General features: G+C 35.5%; 1 protein-coding gene across 1 annotated transcript in view; it reads left to right on the forward strand.

Moving 5' to 3' along the window:
* COA8 (cytochrome c oxidase assembly factor 8) overlaps positions 1–13,238 on the forward strand; it is a 28,830-nt gene that overhangs the window by 1,208 nt on the left and 14,384 nt on the right. Inside the window, exons 2-3 of the mRNA XM_074213186.1 lie at positions 9,262–9,459; positions 10,789–10,852. Coding sequence (XP_074069287.1) covers positions 9,262–9,459; positions 10,789–10,852 — 262 coding nt within the window. The remainder of the gene's footprint in view (positions 1–9,261; positions 9,460–10,788; positions 10,853–13,238) is intronic.

Raw genomic sequence — 13,238 nt, forward strand, 5'->3', positions numbered from 1 at the left:
GGAAAAATCAGGATACACGAAATGTTTCTGTAAAAGAATTGATTTGAGTATACTATGATATCTACTGTTGTGTTTTGAAATCTTCAACCCTTCAGATATGGCTGGTAGCCTCAACAGTCCCCCATCTCTCATTTTATCTGTCAACTCAGACTTGTGTTGATGTTTATTTTTCTTTTTTTACTCATCAATTTTCTTTTATTTATTTTTTAAATGACATTTTGTTTATTTTGAGCTTTTCAATTTTTCCCCCAATCTTGCTTCTCTCCCCCACCCCCCACAGAAGGCCATTTATTAGTTTTTATATCATTCCCATAGTATGCATTGCTAAGGTGAATGTGATGAGAGAGAAATCATATCCTTAAGGAAGAAATATAGTATGAGATGTAACAGAATTACATAATAAGAGAGTTTTTAAAAAAAAATTAAATAAGGTACATAAAAAGTCTTTGGTCTTTGTTCAAACTCCACAATTCAGTCTCAGGATACAGATGATATTCTCCATCACAGATATCCCAAAATTGTCCCTGATTGTTGCACCAATGGAATGAGCAAGTCCATCAAGGTTGAATATCACCCCATGTTGCTGTTAGGTTGTACAATGTTCTTCTGGTTCTGCTCATCTCACTCAGCATCAGTTCATGCAAATCCATCCAGGCTTCCCTGAATTCCCATCCCTCCTGGTTTCTAATAGAACAATAGTGTTCCATCACATACATGTACCACAGTTTAAGTCATTCCCCAATTGATGGACATTCCCTCAGTTTCCATTTCTTTGCTACCACAAACAGAGCTTTCATGAACATTTTTGTACAGGTGATGTTTTTACCCTTTTTCATAATCTCTTCAGGGTATAGACACAGTAGTGGTATTACTAGATCAAAGGGTATTCACATTTTTGTTGTCTTTTAGGCATAATTATAGATTGCTCTCCAGAAAGGTTAGATTGATGTTCATTTTTGATACCATGTGAAAATATTAGCTCGCTGATACTGTCAAAGACAGTATATTTCAAGTATAGAAATGCAATATAATAAAGCAATACAGACAAAGATCTGACCTTAAAACCAGGAAGATCTTTTACACATTGGCTAAGACCCCTGGTCAAGTCACTTAAACCTCTAAGTGCTCTGGACAACTAGGTAACCATATGGATGGAATATCAGGCCTGGAATCAGGAAGACTCATTCCATTACATTCATATACTTCAGTTATTCCCCAAGTAATATACACATACTGTATTTTCATTTTTTACTACCTCAAAAAAGTGCTGCTATAAATACTTTACTGTCTATGGTGTTTATGGTGAGATATTTGAGTTAAAGCATATGATTAACTTTTCTCAAAAAATTTCGATTTTTTTCTCAAAAAATTTCAAATTGATTTCCAGAACAGTTGCTCTTGGTCTCAACTCCAAGTATATTTAATTTGCTTCTGGTAGCATTTCCATTACTGACTGTATCTTGAGAATAGAGATTTTTTTTTGGACTTTGAATCCCTAGTATTTAGCTCAACGAGTGTATAATAAATACTTGATTTTATCAGCTTTACCAATTTGATGAAATAAGGTGAAATCTCGAGTTGATTTAATGTGTATTCCTCATTAATAATTTAGAATGTTTTTCTTATAGTTATTAGTAGTTGGCATTTCTTTACTTGTTCATATCCTTTATCCAGGGATGCTTTTAAAACATTGTATTATGCTTCCTGAAAAACTTGGAGGACTAAATAGTTTATGAAGCAGATGGGAATATTAGCCTCTTCAACCAATAATCATCTCTCTTATTACATCCTAATGTTATAGCTAATTAACATCCTAATGTTATAAACAATCTTTAAAAGATTGTTTACCTTGCATTATAATTCTAGTTTATGGTGTGATAGATCTCTACTGATTACACTAGTCCTCTTTCAAACTTGGACCTCTTCAGAGCAAGAACTCTTAATTACAAAGTAACTGAATAGCCTTTAGAAACATTAGTCTGTAAGAGTATAACTTATCAGTTTCCTGAAGGAATCATGCTTGTTACATAAGGGGAAGAATTTCACTATTGAAAATAAGTTCAGGGGTGGCTAGGTGGTACAGTGGATAGAGCACCAGCCCTGGAGTCAGGAGTACCTGAATTCAAATCCGACCTCAGACACTTAATAATTACCTAGCCCTGTGGCCTTGGGCAAACCACTTAACCCCATTGCCTTGCAAAAAAGAAAATAAGTTCACAAATTTACTGTCCACTGCTCCCTCAACTCCCATTTTATTGTCTCGGTATAATGTAGATATGGCCTTATATAACTATACCATTTCAATTTTCAGCATTGAAATGCTAACTAAAGAATGCTATTTATATTTCCTCCCAGCTGTGTAACTGCATGTTAAAGTGGCATAACTTATTGTTCAATTGATATTAATGAAATTTTGGAATCTCTGAATAAAACAGGCTATGCAGTATTATTTTTATTTGGAATATTACTTTTCAGACATTTGCAATTATGTGGTGAGGGAGGTAGGCAGATACAGTGGCTTTTTTTGGGCCACATATTTGAAGATTCATTTTTCTAATTTACTTTCATGCTATGGCAGAAAAGCAAAAATATCTATGCTTAATGCCACTATTATCTCACCACCCACTCTAAAACTTAATAATCTGATTTCTAATCTCAGCAATCTACTGAAACTGTTATTTTAAAAGTTTATTGGTGATTTCTGAACTTCTAAATCTTGTGGTCATTTCAAAGTCCCCATCCTCCTTGATCTCTCTTCAGGTTTTGATAGTATTATTCAATACTATTTGCTTGATATTCTTTGTTTTCTCATGATCGTATATTCTCCTAGCCCTCTTCCCAACAGTTTGCTTCTCCATCATACTTGTAACTATTTCAGCCATTTCCCATCTGTCTGCTTCCTGCACCTAAATTGCCTCTCATTCTGCCCTCCTGGACCAGACACAACAATTCCAATCCTTCTTCTACCTGAGAGAAATAACCCTTTATTCTTCCCTCCACCCCACCCCCAAGACATCTCTCCTCCAGACTAACCAACTCCTAATTCCATGATCTTAATTGTCTCCTCTTTCAGAGTTGGAAAGGACCTTGAAGTCACCTAGCCATATCTCCTTATTTTACAGATAAGGAAATAGAGAAGCCAGGAGAGAGTAAGTGCCCAAGGTCACACAGGCTTTCAATGGCTTAACTGTCTTTTTTTTTTTTTTTTTGAGATTTTTCTAGGCAATGGGGTTCAGTGGCTTGCCCAAGGCCACACTGCTAGGTAATTATTTAAGTGTCTGAGGCCGGATTTGAACCCAGGTACTCCTGACTCCAGGGCCCGTGTTCTATCCTCTATGCTACCTAGCCGCCCCTGTCTTTTCTAAAATATAACATCTAGAATACAATATTCTGGATGTAATCTGACCAGTGCAAATTATTTTTCATTTTCTTGATACTGCCTTTTAAAATGAAGCCAATGGTCATAGTAATATTTTTCAGCTCACAGACTCAGATGTTTAAATGAATCTGTTATCTTCTTAATTTGTGAACATTCCCTGGGTTCTTCCATAATTTTGCCAAAGTAGATCCACTCAATTTATTATTTTATTTATTTTTTTGATCCACTGAGTTTATAAAAGAAGCCTTCATTTTCCCTGACATTGTAAAGGTAAAAGTGAAGTGCTCTAGTGATCCACCTATCATTTCTCACCATGTTACCAATATGTCTTCTTATCATGCATTTTCTTAATATCTTTTCACCTATCTTTCTGTATTCCTGCCCTTTCCATCAAGCACCACTCCACATCTTTGTATAATACTCATTTTTTAATTCTTTGGAGACATTGTTGCATTGATAGAATGTTTGCAGGCCCATTAACATATATATATATATATATGTATATGTGTGTGTATATATATATATATATATATGTATATATATATATATATATATAATTTTCATATGGTATAGTTGTTGTGAAACAGAAAAAAATTGACCCAAGAACTTTATTCCTTGGAAAAGTAAAGAAAATGATCTAGAAACTGGTAGGATTTTTTTTTTTGATGAGGAATTGACTTGAGTAATAAAGAGGGGGGGGAGAATAAATGAGGGTATTCTACAAATATTTGAAGGGTTATTTCTCAGGTGAAAGAGTAATCCCTCTTTAGGTTACTAAATAATAGTGGGCAGATGATCAATTTGAAAATGGGAGGGTAGAGTTATTCCTATTCTACCATTCATACTCCCTTTAGATATTTTATTGATTTTCTCTCTTTTTAAAAAAGTAACACTTTTCAGTGACTTTTCCCTCTCCATAGAATGCTTACTTGTAATACAGAAGTACTCTACCAAAGCCCATTAACTCATTAGCTATGTCAATAAATTGTATGTATCACTCTGCATCTGTAGTTGACCATCTGTCTGCAGGAAGCAGGAGGCATACTTTTCTATGAAATCAAGATTGGACACAATGTTCTGAAGCCCTCAGTGTTGTTTCCTTTTTATTATTGTGCTTAACATATAAATTATCCTCCTGGTTCTGCTTAGGGTAACTTTATAAGTTCATATAAGTCTTATAAAATTTTGCTGAATTCATCATATTTGACCTTTCTTACAGTAAAATATTATTTCATTATATTCATATATCACAATTTATTTTGCAGTTTCCCAGTTGGTAGGCACCTACTTTGCTTCTCATGTTAACTACAGCAAAAAACTGATGCTATAGATATTTTGCACATATGGAAGCTTTCTGTAACAGAGCTACAGATTTTGAAAATTGGGAGACCATCTAATAACATATATATATATATATATATATATATATATATATATATATATAAAAGCAATCTGTGCTATAAACCTACCCAATAAATTATGGGGGCTTGATTCATTTAGCACCCTCTGCCCCTTTTCTTGACTGTCATTGTAGAAGCAATAGAGTACCATTTATCTTTATTTCATAGATTGCCATGATTAAAAAAAATTATGATCCAGTAGTCAACCGTAATGGCGGTTTGCTTTTTCTATTAGCTAGTTTGCTCAGACCCACTTGCTTTTTTTATAAGAGCTGGAACCTTTTTTATAAGAGCTGGAAGCTTTTCCATCCTTTACCAGTGCTTATTTTGGTTCCCCTGGTGAAATCTCACTGAATACTCACAGATTTTTGGATATCTTTTTTGTGTCACCCTAGGCTTGATGAAATAACTTTAATGTTGTTTTTTTAAAACCAATTTTTATTTTTCAAAATAAAAATTGATGTGTGCACTACAAAACATGACAGGATTCATAATATAAAACAGTAAATTTCAATTTCAAGGAAACATAATACTGTACTGTCTTCAAAATTGTTCATCCTTTCTTTGCTTCTTTGTAAGTTTTCTTCTGTTCTCTACTGTGCACTTTTTTTCTCTCCCACTTCCCACAGGACAGCTTCAATGAAGTATGGATATATACAAAGACATAAATATATAGAGAGACACACACATCCATAGATGTGTGTGTGTGTGTATAAATATTTATACATATATAGGCAGATGAAAATCAGTTTTATGCAGACAATAACAGACAAAAATGCTTTTATGATGCCCCGAAGACTGCTCCTGGGCCAAAGACATATCTCAACTCCTCAGTGCTGATGGATCCACATTGATTAACAATAGGGACATGATCTTAGAGAGACAAGGCTGAAGGCTTCCTTGGTGGTTTGTTTGTTTGTTTTTTGCAAGCAGGGCCGGTGCTCTATCTACTGTGCCACCTAGCCACCCCATCCATGGTATTTTTAACAGACCATCAATACAGAGGTCATTGATCACTTAATTCAAGTTGAAGTCATTCTGTTCCTAGCTGAAGTTCTAACTGAAGAAGAGGTTTTGAACGCCATTAGGTTCCTTTCAAGTGGCAAAGCACCTGGTACTGATTCCATTCCAGTTGAGATCTACAAAGTGGGAGATCCATTGCTCATCTAAAAACTGACTGAAATTTCCCAGCTTCTATGGCATGAAGAATCTCCCAAGAATTCAAGGATGCCTCCATTGTCCATCTCTATAAAGATAAAGGGAATAGATTGTCCTGTGATAATCACAGGACATTGCTGGTAATGACCAGCAGAATGCTCAATAAGCTGATCCTTCACCTAGAAGATGGTCACCTCCCTGAGAGCCAGTGTGGCTTCAGAAAGAGTCAAGGAATAGTGAATATGGTGTTTGCTGCCCAACAACTCCAGGAAAAATGCTAGGAACAGAGCAGAGGTCTGTATACAACATTGTAGATATGACCAAGGCCTTTGATACTGTCAGTCGTGAGGATTTATGGAAAATTATGTCAAAATTTGGTTGCCTGAAGTTCATTAGTATTATACGTCAGTTCCATGATAGCATGCATGCCCAGGTTCTGGATGGTGGACGGTGCTCTCAAGATTTCCCAGTCACCAATGGAGTAAAACAAGGGTGTGTCCTTGCTCCCATGTTTTTAGCATGTTTTCAGTCAAGTTATCAAATGCCTTCACTGAGGATGAACATGACCTCAAGGTCAGCTACAGCACTGATGGCAAATTCTTCAACTTGAAAAGGCTTCAAGCCAAACCCAAAGTAGAGAGAGTGTTGGTGCATGATCTTCTGTTTGCAGATGAATGTGCCCTCAATGCAGCATCAGAAGCTGAGATGCAACAAAATATGGATCATTTCTCTGCTGCTTGTGCCAATTTTATTTAACAAAGAATACAAGAAAACACAGGGCTCTATCATCCAGCCCCTCAACATCGTGTGTTTAACCATCAATTATTGCAAATGAAGTTTTGAGGACTGTGGACAAGTTCACTTACCTTGACAGTGTCCTTTCCAACATCAACAACAAGGTTGACACAGGAATTGACAGAGATAGCTCAGTATTTGGGAGACTTCAAAAGTATTAGAAGAGATATTAGACTGTCAAACTGAAGGTCTTCAGAGCCCTTGTGCTGATCTCACTGCTATATGCCTGTGAAACCTGGACAGTCTACCAGTACCATGTCTGGAAATTGAATGTCTTCCATTTAAATTGACTTAGGAAGATTCTGAAGATCACCTGGCGGGAGAAGATAACAGACACTGAAGTCCTTTCTTGAGCTAAACTGCCTCAACATTCCCACATTACTACAGAGAGTGCAACTACAATGGGCTGCATACATTGTTAGAATGCCAAATGTATGCTTGCCAAAAAAAACACCCTATTTTATGGAGAGCTCACACAGGGCAAGCACTTACAAGAGGGTCAGAAGAAGTGATATTAAGACACCCTGAAGGCCTCATTGAAGAACTTTAGAATTGATTGTACAGCATGGTAGACACTGGCACAGGACCAACCCAGCATGGCATGCCCTCATCAGTGAGGGGGCTGCACTCTATGAGGAAAGCAGAATTGAAGAAGCTCAAAGGAAACGTGATATCCATAAATTTAGAGGACCCACCCCAGGTGTTCACATGGACCATTTGTGCCCAACCTGTAGTAGAGCATTCCGAGCTTGGATTGGTCTGATCACCCACAGTCAGACTCACTGCAATTTGTCTTAAACATAATGATGTCATTTTTGGTCTTTTTTTGATAATGAAGGACAAGAATCAACCAACCAGCCACATATAGACACACAGATACATAGACATATATGTACATTTATACATATATATTCACATACACACCCATAGAGATTTTATATGTCTCTGCATGTAATCCCACCTAGATATAAGATACAAACATTCATATATATGTGTGTGTGTATGTATGTGTGTGTGTGTGTGTGTGTGTCTATATATATATATATATATATATATATATATATATATATATATATATATATTTGGTTTATGTATATCTTTTCACTCATATTCTGAAACAACCCCTCCTCATTCCTCTATTCTATTCCTGCTTGCTACCTTCCCCTCCTATTCTTTAGTCAGCTGCCTTTTAAAGAATTCTTCCCTTAGACACTCTTTATTGTTGTTTATCTTTGTTGGAGAAAAATGAGCTTCTCTATAACTTTTGTCCATATTTGTGTATAGAGATTATAAAAGCCAGTGGAAATTATTGAAGATTTGGAAGTGATGGTGATAAAGACAGTTTTGTGAGAGATTGATTGGAATGTAAAGGAACTTGGAGCAGCTATTCAAGATACCATAACTTGTTAGAAGTGTTAAGTGACAAACTAGGGTAGTTGTGTCGATATGGAGAATCTGTCAGATGAGAGAGGTGCTGTCGAGGGGGAAAAAACAAGGAAAATTTGGAAATTGATTGAATAGTTGAGAAACCAAGAGGGAGTTGTCTCATACATGCTTACTTTTTCTCTGTTGCTCTACTTTTTCTCCTAATTGGTAGTTTGATGAATCAGCAATTTCATCCAGGGCCACTAGATGGCAGAGTGAATGGAGTGCCTTGCATGGAGGCTGGAAAAATTGAGTTCAAATCCAGTTTTACATACTTCCTATCTGTGTGATGCTGAGCAAGTCATTTAATCTCTTATCAGCCTCAGTTTCCTCAACTCTAAAATGGGAAGAGAAATGGTACTTAACTCCCGGAGCTGTCTTGATCAAATGAGATAATGATTGTAAAGCACAAAGCAGATGTTATATAAAAGTTATGATGATAATGACAGTGATGATTATTTCTTCATGTTAGTTCTACTTCTACCATGTCATCTCATTCTATGCAGCTCTTATCTATGCTTTAAAATAAAATTCAGCTTCATAATTTCATTTGTGTGTGTATTCCTTATGTCTTTTCTTTATGCAATTCTTTTTTTTTTAAGTTTTTGCAAGGTAATGGGGTTAAGTGGCTTGCCCAAGGCCACACAGCTAGGTAATTACTAAGTGTCTGAGACTGGATTTGCACTCAGGTACTCCTGACTCTAGGGCTGGTGCTTTATCTACTGTGCCACCTAGCTGCCCCACTTTGTGCAGTTCTTATCTGTACTTTCATAGAGGATTTACCCAGTGTTCTGAATAACTTCCTTTTGCTCTTTTAATATTTAGTGAGTAACTGTGTACCATTTCAGATCCTCATCTTCTTATATGACCTTGTATATGACCAATTTGTTCCTTTTTATAGTCATATATGTTCTAAATAATATCTTTTATGCCACTCCTTGCCTATAGACAGTTATAAGTAGTATTCTGCACCTTGCTTATGTCCACTAAGGCTGAAGAAGAAAATTAATGAGGGAGTTTGATGAACCCAGTTTGTTTGTTAAACTTAAATCATTGTTGATATACTATAGTTGTGTATTAATTTTCTTTTTCTTTTTCTTAAAGGTGTCACGATTCTGTCCACCCAGAAAATCTTGCAATGATTGGATTGGACCCCCAGATAGATATTCAAACCTTCGACCAATCAAATTTTACATCCCTGAAAATGAATCTCCTTTGGAACAGCAGCTTAGGAAATTAAGACAAGAAACACAAGAATGGAACCAACAATATTGGGCAAACCAGAATCAGATGTTTAGTAAGGTGAGCCTAAATTTTAACAAAATAAAGTTAGGTCGTTGACCACTTGGTGGTGCTAAATATACTTTTGTTTCTTTGATTACTGGTAGATTACATTTTTAAAATCTCATTTCACTGTGTAAAAAGTTTGAAAAGTGGCATTATTACTGTATTATAGTCTTGAAATTGTATGCACACATTATATATATTGTTTTAGTGTAAATGAATCCATTTCTAATATTTTAAATTTCTTACCAAAACATTTTATACACAATTAAAAAGAAATATAAATTTTCATATTTAAACTTGTGGTGTGTGTGTGTGTGTGTGTGTGTGTGTGTGTGTGTGTGTGTGTGTGTGATATTTGTATCCATTCTGGTGAACTGTTAAAATATGTATTTTTTTATCCTATTCTGTGAGTTTATAAGTTTTATACAACAGAAGTTCATTTTAGAATTTCCCGTGTTCCCTATCCCTATTAATAAATGCTTATGAAACTGAATGAGTTTTAGTAATATAAAAGGAGATAAACAGGAAATTCTTAGATTTCTGAGTGCTATATTCTCTTTGGGGGCATGAAAAATGAAACAAAGAATGAAAAGATGGGGGAAAAAGAATTAGGACAGGATGACATGAGTAATAACCAGTAATTAGCAACCCAGTATGGTAATTATTTGAAGATTTCCAAATATCTACATCATATTACCAAGTACAAATTAATATTTATACAAGAAATGCAATTATGAAAATAGAAGGTAGTGAATGATACTGCCAGATACAGACTTAGCTTTGGGCTGGTGTCATGCTGTTCATAGACATTTACCCTATGTTAAACACTCTGGATACAAAAAAAAATGAAAAAACTGAAATCTGATATTAAAGATCTTAAAAGTATATAGTAAAAGAATAGGACATATACATCAGTAATTATACTGTAAGTTAGAATGTGATAAATGCATGGGACAGAAGAACCAGAGAGAGATTGGGAAGGAAAGAATTCCTTTTTTCAAGATAATAGAGTTGTATCCAAGCAGCATCTTGAGGTAAAAGAGTAGGATTTCACCAGGAGGAGATAAGGAGGAAGGACCTTTAGTATGAGGGATGATTTGTTCAATGGTGTGAGGTAGGTGAGAATAGGAGAACAGAGGAGAATGATTAGTCATCCATTCTGGTTTTAACTCTAGGCCCACCTGGAGTATGACCCTCAGGTGCTGGCACACCTGACCCAGTAACAGTGCATAAAAGTAAGTAGAGGGAAGTATGTCTAGAAAGAAAAATTAGAGTTAGTATTAAAATGATTTTTTCAAGACAAATGTCCTACAATTTCAAAAAATGACGATCATCATCTTTTAGGAAAAAGAAGAATTTATTCACTCAAGATTAAAAGCTAGAGGTCTGGGATTGAAAGATGAAACAGGTTAGTTCACAGTCTTTTTTCTATTCTAAGGATGTCATTTTAATAATAATGTATTTTGTTTTAAAGTTTGCAAAACCTCTTAACAACACACCGGGATCCTTAAAACAGTCCTCTTAGCTAAGTGCTATAGCTATTATTTCTAATTTACTAAGGCCTCAAGAAGTCAATTGACTTGCCCAGGGTCCCCCAGTTAGTAAATGAGGTAAGATTTAAATGCAGATTTTCCTAACTCCCAAGTTCAAAATAGTACTAATATGCAATTTATTTGTGATTTCCATTTTTAGGAGGGCACTTTTAGGATGCTTACAAGGATGCTTAAAAATTTCTATGCCTTTCCTTCAGATGATTCAGAATGTAATCTATCCAAATTTTCTGTGTAACTTTTGACATTGTCTTCCCATAAACTCAACATCCTGGAGGTCTTTTTGTCTGTCTGTCTGTCTGTCTGTCTGTCTGTCTGTCTGTCTTTCTTTCTTTCTTTCTTTCTTTCTTTCTTTCTTTCTCTTGGAAGGAATCTTTTTTTTCAGTTATGAAGATTTTATTTATTTTGAGTTTTACAATTTTTCCCCTAATCTTACTTCCCTCCCCCACCCCCCTACAGAAGGTAATTTGCCATTCTTTACATAGTTTCCATGGTATACATTGATGCAAATTGTATGTGATGAGAGAGAAATCATACTTAAGGAAGAAACATAAAGTATAAGAGATAACAAGATCAGACAATAAGATATCAGGTTTTTTCCCTAAATTAAAGTTAATAGTCCTTGGTCTTTGTTCAAACTCCACAGCTCTTTCTCTGGATACAGATGATATTCCTGGAGGTCTTTCTTAAAGTTATTTTAACATTATGGTGATGTTAGAGCAATAGGCTATTCTTTTCTCTCAATACATGATGTTTTCTGATCACATATTGCCTAACTAAACTCTTTTAGGTCATTTCATGTATTCAGGTCAACTTTGATTAAAAGTAATAGGCATTTTCATAGGTCTAAACTGTTAGATTGTTAGATCATCCACAGTCTTGAAACCTGAGACAAGGGTCTTTCACAATTCACAGTCACATAAACATAATTGTGATGCTCATAGATTTGGAATCAAAAAGCACTTCAAAGACCAATTAATCTAACACCCACATTTTTTACAGCTGAAGAGACTGAAGTCAGTGTGACTTGCCCAAAGTGTTGGGGGTTTTTTTTTAGGCTTTTGCAAGGCAATGGGATTAAGTGACTTGCCCAGGGTCACACAGCTAGGTAATTAGTATGTGACTGAGGTTAGATTTGAACTCAGGTCCTCCTGACGACCAGTACTGTATTTGCTGCATCACCTAGTTGCCCCCTTGCTCAAAGTTTTTCTGTTGAAAGTGCTATACCCTTTATTTTATTTTTTATTTTTAATGTTTAATGATACCTTAATAGACATCGCTGTAAATTTTCATTGATACTCCCTGTTTCTCAGCCATGATCAATGAAGTACAACTGAGCAAAACATACCAACTAAGCAAAACAAACCAACATATGTCTCATTCGGCCCTGGAAATCCACCACCTCAGCTTGTTTTTTTTTAAATTTATTTATTTATTATGAATTTTACATTTTTTCCCCCTAATCTTGCTTCCCTCCCCCCACCCCCTCAGAAGGCAGTGTTAGTCTTTACATTATTTCCATGGTATACATTGATCTAAGTTGAATGTGATGAAAGAGAAAACATGTCCTTAAGAAAAAAAAGTATAAGAGATAGCAAAATTACATAATAAGATAATGGTTTTTTTTTAAATTAAAGGTAATAATCTTTGTCAAGGTAATAGTCTTTGTTTAAACTCCACAATTCTTTCTCTGGATACAGATGGTATTCTCTATCACAGACACCCCAAAATTGTATCTGATTTTTGCCCTGGTGGAATGAGCGAGTCCATCAAGGTTGATCATCACCCCCATGTTGCTGGTAGGGTATACAATGTTCTTCTAGTTCTGCTCATCTCACTCATGAACCAATGAACTGATCATCTGCTCATGAACTGATGCAGTTCATGCATATCCTTCCAGGCTTCCCTGAATTCCCATCCCTCCTGGTTTCTAATAATAGAACAATAGTGGTCCATCACATATATATACCACAGTTTATTAAGCCCTTCCCCAATTGATGGACATTCACTCAGTTTCCAATTCTTTGCCACCACAAACAGGACTGCTATGAATATTTTTGTACAAAAGATGTTTTTACCCTTTTTCATCATCTCTTCAGGGTATAGACCCAGTAGTGTGCTGGATCAAAGGGTATGCACATTTTTGTTGCCCTTTGAGAGTAATTCCAAATTGCTCTCCAGAAAGGTTGGATGAGTTCACAGCTCCACCAACAATGTATTAGTATCCCAGCTTTCCCACATCCT

Source organism: Macrotis lagotis, chromosome 1 (genome assembly GCF_037893015.1).
Source record: "Macrotis lagotis isolate mMagLag1 chromosome 1, bilby.v1.9.chrom.fasta, whole genome shotgun sequence".
NCBI classification, from domain to species: Eukaryota; Metazoa; Chordata; class Mammalia; order Peramelemorphia; family Peramelidae; genus Macrotis; species Macrotis lagotis.